Source organism: Marmota marmota, unplaced genomic scaffold, assembly GCF_001458135.2.
Source record: "Marmota marmota marmota unplaced genomic scaffold, marMar, whole genome shotgun sequence".
NCBI lineage: Eukaryota > Metazoa > Chordata > Mammalia > Rodentia > Sciuridae > Marmota > Marmota marmota.
Genome location: NW_026000005.1, coordinates 15816584 through 15832205, shown reverse-complemented (window position 1 = coordinate 15832205; position 15622 = coordinate 15816584). Strand labels below are relative to the sequence as shown.

The following is a 15622-nucleotide window of genomic DNA, read 5'->3' as shown; positions in this document are numbered from 1 at the left end:
AGATATGTGTGTTATTCTGTTGTACTATATGTATTTGCATGCTTGCGATGGGATTGCATATATAAGTACATACTATGAACATAGTATTCATAGATACAATAATAAGCTACTTTGGAATTTTATATAATAATTTTTCTCATCATCTAACTACATATAATCCTTTTTGTGATTCAGATTTTAATGTCTTCTTCTTGTTCTCCCCACAGTGTCCTTTGCATATTCACTCCATCCTGGCATTTCTCAGCTCTGCCTTTCTATTCTTTTATTTCTTCCATCCTTCAGTTAGCTGTCCATTTTTACCTGCCCTTTCTGGCTTCTGGGTTTTAGAAATTTTTTTTGTTGTTGTTATCGATCACCATCACTCTGTCCTTTATCTTTGTTTGGTTTTATAAATCTCCCAGATAGACTAGAAATCCCAAAAGTTTGAACCATTTGTATATGTTTCTCTAAAACATCTAATTTTGACAGTTTTCTTGAAATTCATACACCTGTCAAAGAACGTTACTACTTTTGGTTGATACATTTGATAGACTGGACTGTTTCCCCACTAATGGCTGGTACAAAAAGTAGACATACCAGTCCAGGGAACATATGCAGCAAAGTACATAAATTAGACTTCTTAGCTTTACAGCTCTCAACTCTCCATGACAGAATTCACACATCTGTTCCTGTCATCATTACCTTGGGAGTCACAATATACAGGATTGGGAGGGAGGGAGGTCTGGAACATAGGACACTTTAGAACACTGTGGTTCTTCACATATGCACGTGGCTGAGTGAAAATCTGATGAAACCAAAAGAAAATCATTAGCCTTAAATTTGATTGATCTCATTTTGGAATTTTTTTGAATTTGTATTTTGTAATAAAGTTACTCATGCTTCTCCAAACTGATAGAATGTCTTTGGCTAAAACTTGTCACATGATTACCTGATTTACTGTGGTTCCTACAAATTGACAATGAATCAGCAAAAGTAAATGTTATATATTTGCTTTGCTAACAAGTATGTGAATCAAATTGAGTTTAGATAGCTGAGTTTTGATACTTTATGTGAATCTTCCATAATTAGTTAAGAATGTTCTAAAAAGTTGAGCAGTTTTAGTTAGTCTATTTTAGGAGTTTAACTCTTCATTTTATAACTTCTTCAGAATGGTTCATTTTTAGCATTTTGTTTTTAATTAGGTAATTCTAGATGCGATTTTGGCCTATACAAAAAATGAACGAATTAATTGGGTAAGAGAATGGCCTGGACAGGCTGTTCTCTGTGTATCCCAAACCTTTTGGACAAAAGAAGTACAAACAGCTATTCCACTGGGGCTAGAGGTAAGCTTTTATCACCCCAAATTTTTTCAATAATTGCCTCTGTCAGAATATACTTATTTTACAAAATAGAACAAAGACAGTCCACATAAAATCTATTTTATGCTACAAGTAAAACTATAGATTCCTTAAATAAAAATATTATATCACAAATAGATCAAAAAAACTTATAAAAATAATTATTTAAAACTTATGTCTAAACCACTTGTTTATTCACATTATGCAAAATTTAAGGGTATTTGATCCTCAGTCTTGTAATTATATACATTTGTGTGCCTTTAAAAATAGAGGACTAAAGGATGGGGATATAGTTCAGTTGGTAGAGTGCTTACCTAGCATGCACAAAGCCCTGGGTTCAATCCCCAGCACCACCAAAAACAAAACAACTAAGAAACTTCCCCCTAAACTCATAAAGATTTACAGATATAGAATAATAAAATTCTCTTTTATGCCTTGAATAAAACTATCCTATATAGACAAGAGATCAGATGATTTATTTTAACTATTTTTTGATGTTTGATTTTTTTAATGTATTGATTTTGAATAAGTGATATTTTGAATGATGCTTATTATTAAATATTTAAATATTCTAATATATTCATATATCTGAATTAAAAATTAATTGGATGGCTGTTATTAACTAAAAAGCAAAATTAGACTTAATCAAACATCTTACCCTTGAGATAGGATTTCAAGTGAACCAGTTTTACAGTTGACCCATCAGCCTAGCAATTGTAGATCTTTAGTTTAAAAATCACTGATTTTAAATACATTTTTTGACATGGTATTTGGTATGTCTTTAGTGCTAAGGCAGTGTTGAACATTAGAAAGTGTCCGAGTTTAGGAGGGATACATGATTCTGTGGGTAGGCAGATCCCAAAGAGAAAGAAGCTGAGTAGCACATGCTTAAATTACTGCAGTTTACCAACATGTTACTTACTTCTTTCCAGGAAGGAATTAAGGGTGTAAGTCAGGTTGTAGACATTTTTCAGAAAAACATCTTTCTTCCCAAAAACCAGAGCAATGGGGACTCAGGGTTTCCCTAAAAGCAGTAAGCACTGGGGGATATTTCTTGGGCCCTGGCTGTGTTTGCCACGTGCATTTTTCTCTATCCTCAGTGGGGTCAGAGAATTTGTTTTGTCTTTTCATTCTTAAGCTACCATTTCACCAACCTCCCTATACAGAGGGATTACTCTCTCACTAAGTCGGGCTAGTGGGGAGAGCATAGTTTCCTGGGATCTCCTTTCCTACTCCCTGGCCCTATGACCCATTCAACCAACTTTGTCACTCACCAAGACAAGTGTTTATGCATCTTCTAAATTTCTTCAGATTTAATGTGGTGTTTATTACATCTATAGTCTTATGCCAAGCAGGCAGTAACAGGAAGATCCAGTGTAGGTTATTCCCATTTCAATGGGTCCTGTGCTTAAATTACTTGCCTGTAATTCTTCCCAAATTACGTATAGATGAAAATAGTATTTTTTTTATTTCTTGTTTTTACAAGAAATTACATGACAGTATGTATATTTTGACATATTCTAAATACATGGATTGCAATCCATTACAATTTTGACCCCATTTTTATGGTTGAATATGATGTAGAGTTATACTGGTTGTGCATTCATATATGTGCATAAGAAAGTTATGTACAATTCATTCTACTGTCTTTCCTATTCCCATACCCCCTCCTTTCAGTTCATTCCCCTTTGTCTAATCCAATGAACTTGTATACTTCCCCTTCCTACCCTCCCTTGTTATTGGTTAGCATGCACATATCAGTGGGACTGGTTTATTTAGCATGATATTCTCGAGTTCCATCCATTTACCAACAAATGTCATATTTTTTTTCTTTATGGCTGAGTAATATTCCATTTTGTATATATACCACATTTTCTTTATCCATTTATTCACTGAAGGACACCTAAGTTGTTTCCATAGCTTGGCTATTGTGATTTGAGCTGTTATAAACATTGATGTGGCTGCGTCACTGTAGTATGCTGATTTTAAGTCCTTTGGATGTAGACCAGGAGTAGATATCTAGATCAAATGGTGGATCCATTCCAAGTTTTCCAAGGAATCTCCACACTGCTTTCCTGAGTGGCTACACCAATTTGCAGCCCTACCAATAATGTATGAGAGTACCTTTTTCCCCATATCCTTGCCAACATTTATTGTTACTTGTATTCTTGATAATTGCCATTCTGACTGGAATGAGATGGAATCTCAGTGTAGTTTTAATTTGCATTTCTCTAATTGCTAGAGAAGTTGAACACTTTTTCATATATTTTTTGAGCATTCATATTTCTTCATCTGTGAAGTGCTTGTTCAGTTTCTTTGCCCATTTATTTATTTGGTTATTTGTATTTTAGGTGTTAAGTGTTTTGATTTTTTTTTTGTATATTCTGGAATTAATGCTCTACCTGAGGTGTAGAGGTGGTAACGATTTTCTCCCATTCTGTAGGCTCTTACTTCGGGTTCTTGATTGTTCCTTTTTGCTGTGAAGAAGCATTTTAGTTTGATGACATCTCATTTATTGATTCTTGATTTTATTTTTTGCACTTTAGTAGGAGTCTTATTGAGGAAGGTCTGTTCCTGAGCCAACATGATAATAGAGAGTTGGGCCTACTTTTTCTTTTAGTAGGCACAAGGTCTGAAATTAGTTTTGTGTATGGTGAGAGATAGGGGTCTAATTTTATTTTGTTACATATGGATTTCCAGTTTTCCCAGCATTATTTGTTGAAGAGGCTATCTTTTCTCCAATGTGTGTTTATGGTGCCTTTGTCTGGTATGAGACATAGGTAATGTCTGGTATATTTATGTGGGTATGTCTTTGCATCTTCCATTCTGTACCATTGGTCTTTGAATCTACTTTTGTGCCAATACCATGGCATTTTTGTTACTAAAGCTTTGTAGTATAATTTAAGGTCTGGAATTGTGAAGCCTCCCACATTACTTTTATCACTGGAGATTGCTTTGGCTATTCTGCGCCTCCTATTTTTCCAAATGAATTTCATGACTACTTTTTCTATTTCTATGAAATAGAAATTGGAATTTTAATGGGAATTGAATTAAATCTGTATATGACTTTTGATAGTATGTCCATTTTGACAATACAAGAACATGGGAGGTCTTTCCATTTTCAAAGGTTGATCATGGTGCACTATTTTTTAAATATGTTTCTGTGTGTGATTTGCCAGTATGTTAGTAAGCATTTTTGCATCTATATTTTTGAGGGATATTGGTCTGAAGTTTTCTTTCCTTGATGTGTCTTTGTCTGGTTTTGGTATCAGGGTGATATTAGCTTCATAGAATGAGTTTGGAAGGGTTCCCTCCTTTTCTATTTTATGGAATAATTTGAAGATGATTGGTGTAAATTCTTCTTTGAAGATCTGGTAGAATTCACCTGAGAATCCATCTGGTCCTGGGCTTTTCTTTCTTGGTAGGCTTTTGTTAGCATCTTCAATTTCATTGCTTGAAATTGATTTGCTTAATTTTCTATGTCTTCCTGTTTCAATTGGGGTAGGTCATATGTCTCTAGAAATTTGTCAACGTAGTCATGATTCTCTATTTTATTGGAGTATACATTTTCAAAGTAGTTTCTGATTACTGTCTGTATTTCATTAGTCTCTATGATGATATCTCCATTTTCATGGTGAATTTTAGTGATTTGAGTTTTCTTTCTTTTCTTCATTAGGTTGGCTAAGGGTTTATTGATTTTATTTGTTTTTTCAAATAATTGATTTTTTGTTTTGTCTGTTTTTTGAATTTCTTTTTGCTGCAATTTTATTGCTTTCAGCTCTGATTTTGATTATTTAGTAAATTCTACTGCTTGGGGGTAGGGCAGCCCAATGATAGCAACAATGTGTGCAAACAATATATAGCAGTAGACTAGGTCCTTAGTTCTTATTTTGATATTCAGTATTAATTGGTGTGATATGTAGTAGGGATAGTGGGATCAGCAATTTCCAGCACTAAAAACAGTATATAATCATGTATTATATATGGTTTAAAATCAAACAATACAGGTGTTCGCTATGACTTTGTTCTATTAATTATTTCTGTGACATTGGTGGTAGGTGTAGATGTTATATACCTCAATTTGTATTAAGAAGTCTGAAGGATAGAATTGAGTATGTGTAAAGAAAAAGAGACAGGAAGGTAGAAACATGTTTGCAATTTCAAAGGGTGAATAGGGCAGATGCAGTGGTTACTTAGGAAATGTTAATTTGAAAGGGGAAGGAAAAATAGAATATAAAAGAGGGGAGCGAGAATGGAATTTGGGAGTCAAGATAAAGAAAAGAGAGAGGGCGACAAGAGGAAATAGAGTAGTGATAAAGATGATACAAAAGAGAATCAGAAACCCTAACCCTCAAAATACAGAGCATGTAAAACTAACACCTTCAAAAACAAACAAAACAACAAACAAACAAACAAACTACAATGACAAAAAAAGAAAGAAAGAAAGAAAAGAAAAGAAGAAAGGCTAGAAATGAGGATAGAGAAACAAATATGAATATGTACAGGATTCCTTGAATCAGTTAGTACACATTCAAATAAAACAAACATCCAATATGGAATCCCAAAAACAAAAATCAAAACAGAACTATTATCACAACAAATAAGCAACAATACAACAACAACAATCTTGGTGAAATGTTAAGAAATTAAGGAGTCGTATCATCTATGGTGGACAAAATAGTCAGTGAGTTCTGAGTTCACTGTCTGTGCCCACCTGGTTTTCTTTTTGTGGTATAATCTAGACATGGGAGTATGGGCCATGAATCGTGCATCCTTCCTTTTTATTGTGTTGCTCATCATATCAAAGGTTGGAGTTTAAGACTTCTGAATTTCCCTTCTTGGGAGATTAGTGTGGGTAGACTAGGCTTCAGGCTTCATGGAGGATGGGGCAGGTGGATCAGGGGCTGGTGCTGGATCCTATGGGCCAGCAGTGAGGCTATGTGCTGGACCTGGCAGGTGTGGTGGCAAAGCAGCCACATGGCATGTAGGCCTATGGGCTGGCAGCTATGCTGCGGGTCTACTTGGCAGAAAGGTGGGCTGATGTGGGGGCTGGGGGTTGGGAGACTGGGGACTGGGGAGGATCCTAGTAAGTCCCTGGGACTAATGAATGCTGGACTGCAGAGGGAGCAGGGGACCAGGCTGGTTCTGGGATTGGGCAAGTGCTGGCCCAGGTAGGCTCTGGGAACCTGGAGGGTACCAAACTGGCTGAATGAGCAAGCTGAGAGCAAAATCCCTCACATCCTCTCTTCTAGCCTTCCCACCTGCTGTAGCCAGCCCTGTCAGTCTCCATGAGCCACAAGACTCACAGAGCTGGTTCTCCTGAGCTTCTCTAACTTGTGTTCCTCTGGGCAACATGCTCCCAGTGTCTGACTTTCCACAGGTTTGCTAGGCTCAGAAAGGCCGACGTAGACTTAGCTGAAAACTCACAAATCTGGCCTTCCAGTTTCCATAGGCTCCGCCATGCTGCAGAACCAGGATGACTCCTGGATCAGTCCTCCAGAGATGACTGATAAACTCAGGGCAAGAGGGGTTTTTTTTCAGATCTCATGAATGAGTCAAACAGTCTCTGGTTCAGCTAGGTCAGACTGCCCCTCCAGTCTCAGGATTTTTCACTCTAAGCCTCGGGGAGATGGGAAGACATAGTGTTCCTGCTGCTTGAGTTCTGGGTAGCCAAGCTAGGATAAATGCTGCCCCACTCTAATCAGCCATCTTGCCCCCTCCAGGGTTTTGCTGTTGTTGTTTAAAAAGTTTTCACAGATACTGTGCTAGGGTTAATTATACATGATTATCCTGTTCATTTTTATTACGTGATATTACATGGTGCAGGTCTGGAACCAGTCACCAAGAATGCCAGAATAGAAACTATGTTTTTCTCTTGAGTGGCTGCTACAATATTAATTACATACTTTCACAGCTAAGTTTTGTGGCATGAAATCAAACTTTTCATGCATCCTCAAAAATTCTTTTCTTTTTCATCTGCTTGTGATTTTCCTGTTTTAATCTGCCCTTCTCTAGATATGTCCCTGTCATATTCCATCCAAGTTCTGGTCATTCAAGTTCTGTAGCAGCATCATGAGGAGTCAGTACATGCTTTAGTGTTCTCTAGAATTAAAAAAAAAAATTAATAGGAGATTCTGTCACTGTAGGCTAGCATATATTTTAATATTCCATATGTTAAGAGTTTTTTTTTCCATTATGAATTAGTGGCTCATATGTGAAATTGATGACTTCAGATGAGCAGCAGAAGACTCTTGGTTATCTCATGGAAGACAGAGTGCTTCCATTCTCTGCAAACACCCGAAAGCTGAGTGCCTCATAGCAAGCACCATGTTACACTGTCATGCTCCCAGAAGACCTGTTCACCACAGGATCTGTGTTTACAATTATTTATTCAATGACTGTTGATTATAAAATTAGTCTGTGTCAAGCATTACAGGGAGTATAGAATAAATGGAAGAATTACTACTTCCCCAGAACCCAGGATATTGTAAATACTACTATAATTTTGAGGCAGTGTATAGTGGTACAGATAGAAGAATCTAAGTATGATGGAATTGTGAGATTTTAGGTAAGGTTTATTTTAGTTGAATATTATACTAGTTATTTTCAGATTCATTGGCTCACAATAAGATTGTTTTATAGGGAATGAAATGTAACTAAATGTTATCAGTGTAAATGATTTTTTTCAATTTATTTCATCAAAAAAATTTCATTGATTCATTTAACACAGTCCTAAAAAACTTGGTTTATTATAATCTGAAGCTAAATTTTAGTTTCAAATCTGTTTTTCTAGTGTAGAGGAGTTCATTCTTCTGGGTATATAATTTGTACATACAATAAATTCAAATGTTACATTTTTATTTTGCGTCACAATAGAATGTGAGAACTGGTAAGACTCTTAGAGATTCTAAATTTTACTGATGCTAAGGAAGCTAAGATACACCAATTGGCACAGCTTGTATTCCTAGGATCAAAACTATCCTTACTTGTGTATATGCTCGATATAGTTAAATTCATTAATTAGGTTAAAGAAATTAAATATTTATATGGTTAAACACTGGTGGAACAAAAGTTCATTTTTCATTTCTTAAGAAAATTACTAGCAAATTAAACATGTAAATAATAGAAATGGAATAATGTTTAAGCACCAAACCTTTAAATACAGAGCTGTCTTAAAAATAACAATTAAACAAAAATAATATAATTCAAGGAATAAGACAAGTGTCCTATATAGAAAAAAAACCTTCAGTCTCCAGACCTTTTAAACTTTTTTCATTCTTAGAAAGCCTTACTTTCAGTTTAATCTTACACTTAGCAATGGACTTAAAAGAGTGAAATAAACTCTTCAGTGTACACTGTTTATTAAAGATTTTTAGAGTGGATAAAATGACCTGGTGAAACCTATTGACAATTCCCTTAAACAGTGGTGTTCATTGATGCTAATTTGATTTTCATCCTAAACCCTCTTCTGTTTTGAACTTATTTATTAGATTGAGCTACCAGAAGAGAGACTCCAAAGCAGTCTTGGTCTTCAGAAAACTAAACCATGTGATGTTCTGCTCATTAGTATCTTAGTCCATAGCAAAATATGAGGCTGTGTACTTCATACAGAAAAGAGGATTATCTCAGTCACAGTTTTAGAAGTTGCAAATCCAAGATTGGGCAGTTCTATCTGATTGGACTCTGATGAGGGCCTTCTGGTCATATCAAACATGATGCATGTATCATGGTAGGAGTGTGTGCAAGAGGGAGTGATCACACGATGCAATAAATAACAAGAGAGACTAAGGAGGGGCCAGGTTCCCTTCTAAAATAACAACCCATTCTCATGGGACCTAGTCCAGTCTCAGGAGGCCTGCATTAATCCCTTTTGAGTGTGATGTCCATGATCTAGTTGCTTTCCATTAGGCCCCATCTTTTAAATGTTCAACCACCTCAACACTGTTGCCCTGGAGACCAAACCTCCAGCACACGGACCTTCTGGGGACACACTCAAATCATTTCCAAAATATAGCAGTATCTTTTCATCTCAAGTGATATAAACCCCTTTCAGAAAATGTGTGTAAGAAACTTAGAAGGACTCAAAGGATCAAAGGAAGAGAAAGAGTCAGAGTCTCAGGGCTTCATCATTGCAGTAGTCCCTCATTCACCATCTACATCTATCTGCTAGTTACTAACAGTTTTTTTCTGAAAGAGAAAGAAGACTTTCAGTATCTTCATGAGGGCATATTGACAGTCTGCTTAGCCTAGTGAAAAGCACCTTTTCTCTTGGTTGGATAGCAGTCCCTGGGAAGAACTGTGATTGGCTCTCATTAGGTCCCACATGCCTGCTTCATGTTGCCACAGAGATGGGGAATATTATAGACAGCTCCAAACAGAATCACAGAGAACAGAGAAAGGATGTTGTATTGATATAAAGCACATATATCCACTATATCTTGCCAGATTGGACTTGTTTGCCTAATACCTTTGTAGTAGTAGAGAGATGTTATTTTAAAACTATCATGTAGAAAATTATGATAAAATGCCAAGAATACCCTATATACATGCTAGTTAAAATGGTTTTGTTCAAAATTATTCTGATCACATTGGGAAATTGTATCTTATTTTACTTTCTTTAAGGCTCTTGAGCAATATTTGGAAAAATGTAACAGACAAATTGATGATATTGTCACTTTGGTCCGTGGCAAATTGTCCAAGCAGAATCGTGTTACTCTGGGAGCCCTTGTGGTACTGGACGTCCATGCTAGAGATGTCCTTGCAGCACTTGTGAAAAAAAATGTTATTGATGACAATAACTTTGAATGGTTAAGTCAGCTGAGGTACTACTGGCAAGTAAGTGCTCCCACTGAATGTTATTACATAGCAATTTCAGCTCATGGCTTTTTAATTTGTGTTTGCTTGCTCACAAGGGAAATAGTAATGTAGAATTTCTCGCTGATGACTGACTATATAAGTGATTCTCCATATTGCAGAATAAGACAGCCAATATCTACATCTATATTTTAATATCTATGCTTATATCTCTATCCAAGTGTGTGTATATATACCTAAATGTATATATATGAAAATAAACAAAAATTTCTTAAATTATTCATTTAAAATTTTGGGATTAGTCAGTTTTTAGATTCCTAGTACATTCAAAGAATGTACAGATCAAACTTTCCTATCATTGATCAATGGCAGAATCTAGAGGAATGATCTGTAAGGAAGGATTTTATCAGGGTATATGGGTGGCTGGTGATGGTAATCATGACTGGGAAGGCAGGGAGAGCAGGAACAGTTTGTACAGTGGCCTGCTAAGCATGGGCAGAGAGAGGAGGTGAGTGGAGAAACGCACTTGGAAGTTCTCAGCATACAGGCTTTTGTGGAAGTCTTGAGACGTATGAGAGGAAGACAAGAGGGGCAAGAACCAGCATCCTGGGATACCATTTAAGTGTCGGTGCATATGGTGGTTAGAAGCTCAGGTAGTAGAGTCGTTGTTTTAAATGCCAGCTCCTCCTCTTACCAGATGTATAACCTTGGGTGAGTTCCTTACTCTAATTATCAGTTTCCTCATCTAGAAAATGTTGATGATGATAATACTCATTCTATATTGGGGGGGAAATATTGAAAATATGGGAGAAATAAGGGACAAATTCTAAAGCATTCGATGGGAAAAATTAAAACCACTGACTTTAATTACTTCTCTTATGGAAACTAGCTTTTGAATTTTTCTGAAGCAAATGATAATTTTACAAATACATTTTAAAGAAGTCTACTTTATGTTATTATTTATTAAAAAGCTTGAGATCATATTGTTTAAAATGTTGTTATATTGACCTAATTTAATTTTGTCTGCTTTATCCTAGGAAAATAATTTAGAAACAAAAATGATCAATGCTGGTTTGCGATATGGGTATGAATATCTGGGTAATTCCCCTAGGCTGGTTATTACTCCACTCACGGATCGGTGTTACAGGTAACCCCTTTAATATAAGGATCTTATTGGTAATGACTTTCACTACCCTTACCTACTAAGGTAAAAAATACAAATATTATCTTCCATATGGAAAATTTATCCTGTGTTTTTTTTTTCTTAGACCTTTAATTCTCCTTATCTTCTGTTTCTCTTTCTCTGCTGGTTTCTTCTTCTCAGCTTGGGCTCTCAATATTCTCAATTGTTGGAGTTGGTTTTGAAACTCTTCATCCCTTCTTTCTTTTTGAAACTCCCTGACTTCTTTTTGGATTACTAGAGCCATCTTTTTCCTCCCTGAAATGTTGGTTTTCTAGAGTTCTATTCTCATGTGGTGTTTTATGTCATGCTTCATGGTTCCCTGAGTGTTCTTATCACATACTCTCAGGCTTTAGTGAACTACATCTTGAAGACTCCATATCTATGCCACTCTACCGTAAGCTTTTGATAAATAAATAAATAAATAAATAAATATATATATATATATATATATATATATATATATATATATATATATATTACATATATATAATATATGTAAAACATATACATTATATATATATTAAATATATATATCAAATATATACATTATATATATTATGTATACACACACATATCACTGGATATCCTCATTTCATATCTCATAGGGACTTGCATTTATATTTTTTCCAAAATGTAACTGTCCATTTCCTTTTTTAAAAAAAAATAGTACCTAAAGATGAGCTATGGAGGATTCAATGAAAAGGACAGGAACAAAAATGACAAAAGACTAACCACATCTACCTTTTTAAATGCAGGCTCTGAGCCAGTTAGGCTTAAGTTGGGAGAGAAGGAAAGTTTTAAATTGGATGAAAGATATTAAATATTATATAAGACCTAAGTAGACTTTACTATTTGGGGGATGGGTGACACAATTCATTAGTATCTTAGAATGACAAGAAAAACTAACATATCTACCCTAGATTTCTTCCAGCAATAGGGAAAATATTTGATTAAATTTAAAATAACAATGATTAAAAAAATTGTTTTCTGCTTACATCCTAAACCAGTTACTCAATAAACTAGTTAAAATTATAAAATTTTTCAAAGAAATTTAAAGACAAAGTTTAATTTAGTATTTGGCAATAATTTGGAATAGGAACTTGAAGATAAAGTACTTAGAGCCCTTTATTATTCAGAAAGAGGATAAAGGGATTTATTAATTTTAGGCTTCATTGAATGAAATAGACACTTTTAAGTCAAAGTTAGCTTAAAAGAATAGAAATAGAATCCCATATCATATCTCATATCCATATCAGATGAGAAAATTGAATTTTAAAAATTTATTAAAAGATAATACATGATGGGCTGGGGATGTGGCTCAAGCGGGTAGCGCGCTCGCCTGGCATGTGTGCGGCCCGGGTTCGATCCTCAGCACCACATACAAAAAACCAAAGATGTTGTGTCCGCCGAAAACTAAAAAAAATAAAATAAAATATTAAAAAATTCTCTCTCTCTCTCTCACTCTTTCTTTAAAAAAAGATAATACATGAAAGGGGAAAAGCAAAAGAGAATAAAAATTAAAACTTGGGGAATATAAAACCCCAAATATTATTTTTTTTAACTTACCATTGTTTCTTGCTTTTCTTTACTTCTTTTAATTTTCTCCTTACTGTGTAACAACTTTTAGTTATTCGTTCAGTGAATATCTGCAAGCTGTGTTCTCTTAGTCTTTATATAAATAATGCCTCTCCCTCTCCTTTTCTTTCATTCTCTGTCTTTGTTCAATTATTAAAATATGTGCTAAGTATAGAATTGTAGATGAACAATAATTTTTCCATCAGACTTCCAAAGATGATATTCTCCTGGCATCCATCCATTGTGATTGCTGAGAAACCTGTTATTTTAATTATTATCTTTCTAAGTAAATTTTCTTTCTTTATTGTAATTTTCAGGATTTTCTCTCTATTGCTGATGTCCACTGTAATGTTATTAGATGTGAATTATTTTTTCCTCATGTAGTCTTTCATGTCCTTAGTCGAGGTATCCTGATGCACCTGTCTCAGATTTGTCTCTGAGGAAGAGTAAATGGTTTTCTTTTGTCCAAATGTGCATTATTTGCATTACTTATCTATCTTACTTGGGAATTTTTTTCAATTAATATCTGTCTTCATTTCTAGAAAATTCTCAGCCATTGCCACATAAATTTTCCTCTTCACTATTTTCTTATACACCACTTTTTTTCTCTGCCTCTTAAATTTTTTTACATTTGATATCTGTATCTCTCTGGGTGATTTCCTCCAGGGCATAGTTCTGTTTCCTTATGTTTATTTTAATATATAACCAATTCACTGAGTTTCCTACAATTTTGTTGCTAGAATTTCAACTACTCTCTTTTATGAAATTGGCTTATCTCTTTGTGTTTTCTTCTCTCTCTCTCTCTCTCTCTCTCTCACACACACACACACACACACACTTTCTGGTGTGCATTACTTTCTATTTAAAATCTCATTTAGCAGTCCACCAGAATACCAAGAGGGCAGCGTGCCATATATTTAGTGACACTCATAGACCTTTGTCTACCTGCTTTTGTCATTGCAAGTCTGACTGAACTTTGGCATCCACCCCCCTCCCATTTTATCTTTGAGGTCATTTTAGTAGGTGTTGTTTCGTCATGTAGTCTTTCATGTCCTTAGTTGAGGTGTCCTGATGGAGCAGTTTCAGATATATCTCTGAGGAAGGATACATGGCTTTCTCTGGTCCAGAAAAAAGTTTAAGGTTAGTTTTTTATATGGGTTCACATGTGCAAGTAATTGGAATTTGAATGCCCTCCCATCAGTGAATGATATAGGCTTCATGAGGCCCTGCATAGAAGATAAGCTACTTCTTCTTGGTTGTTTTTTGTCTTTCTCCAATAGGTTACTAGAGTAAATTTACTTCTCACTTACATAGAGGAAGCATTTCAAGATTTCTAGATTTATATAAGTGGATACATTTCAATTCTCCACCTTGCCTCAATTCTGAGGATTTATTTTCGGTGTCTACGTAGGCATAAATGCATTTGTGTTTATATGCAGATCCTGAAACAACATAAACCTCTGCAGCATTAGTACCTAATTACTTCTCCAACTTTGCATTCCCTCTTTTTTGGTGATTTCTCTTTTATACTTTAAAGAAAGGCTATGTACACAAGACTTTTAAAGCTAATGAACGAACTTAGCAAAGTTGCAGGACACAGAATCAACATTCAGAAATCAATAGCTTTCATATACTGCAGTAGTGAATCTGCTGAGAAAGAAGCTATCCCATTCATGATAACCTAAAAACAAAACAAACAAAAAACATTGGTCATAAGTCTAACCAAGGAGGTGAAAGACCTCACAATGACAACTATAGAACACTCAAAAAAGATATTGAAGACTTTAGAAGATGAAAATATTTTCAGTGTTCTTGGGTAGAGAGTTAATATCATCAAAATGTTCATATTACCAAAAACAATATACAGATTCAATGCAATTGCCATCAAAATACCAATGGCATGCTTTAAAGAACTAGGAAGAATATAGCCCTAAAATTCATTTGGAAGAATAAAAGATTCAGAATAGCCAAAACAGTTCTGAGCAAGAAAAGTGATACAGGTGGCATAACAATACCAATCTCAAATTATACTACAGAGCTAACAAAAACACTATGGTATTGACATCAAAATAACATGAAGAACAATGGAATAGAATAGAAAATAGAGACAAATTCACATACTTACAGCCATCAATACTTGGCAAAAGGGCCAAAAATATATGTTCAAGAAAAAAACCAGCCTTTTAAACAAATGGTTCTGGGAAAACTGAGATCATTTAGATCCATATGTAGAAGAATGAAACTAGATCCCTATATCTCACTCTGCACAAAAGTCAAATCAAAGTGGATCAAAGATCTAGGAATTAGACCAGAAGTTTCTAGCAACTGCTAGAAGAAAATATAGAGTTAATACTCTGTCATATTGGTGTAGGTACTGACTTCCTTAACAAGACCTCTAAAGCTCAATCAAGAATCAATAAGTGGGATGCCATCAAATTAAAAAGCTTCCACAGCAGAGGAAATGATTAAGAATGTGAAGAGAGAGCCCATAGAATGGAAGAAAATCTTTGCCAGTTGCCCCTCTGACAGGGATTAATATCCAGAATAAATACATAACTCAAAAAATTTAACACCAAAAAAACCCAAAAAACCAAAAACAAACCCAAACAGCCAAACAACAACAAAAACACAACAAACAAATAACCTAACCAATAAATGGGCAAAAGAACTGAACAGATGTTTCTTAAAAGAAGAAACACAAAATACCAACAAA

At 34.9% G+C, this 15622-nt stretch overlaps 1 protein-coding gene across 5 annotated transcripts in view; it reads left to right on the top strand.

Annotated features, from left to right (window-relative positions):
- Dnah7 (dynein axonemal heavy chain 7) overlaps positions 1-15622 on the top strand; it is a 304117-nt gene that overhangs the window by 120866 nt on the left and 167629 nt on the right. For all 5 annotated transcript variants that reach the window (XM_048808207.1, XM_048808205.1, XM_048808204.1 and 2 more), the window contains 3 exons: positions 1182-1322; positions 9960-10172; positions 11189-11298. In XM_048808207.1, the coding sequence (XP_048664164.1) occupies positions 1182-1322; positions 9960-10172; positions 11189-11298 (464 nt within the window). The remainder of the gene's footprint in view (positions 1-1181; positions 1323-9959; positions 10173-11188; positions 11299-15622) is intronic.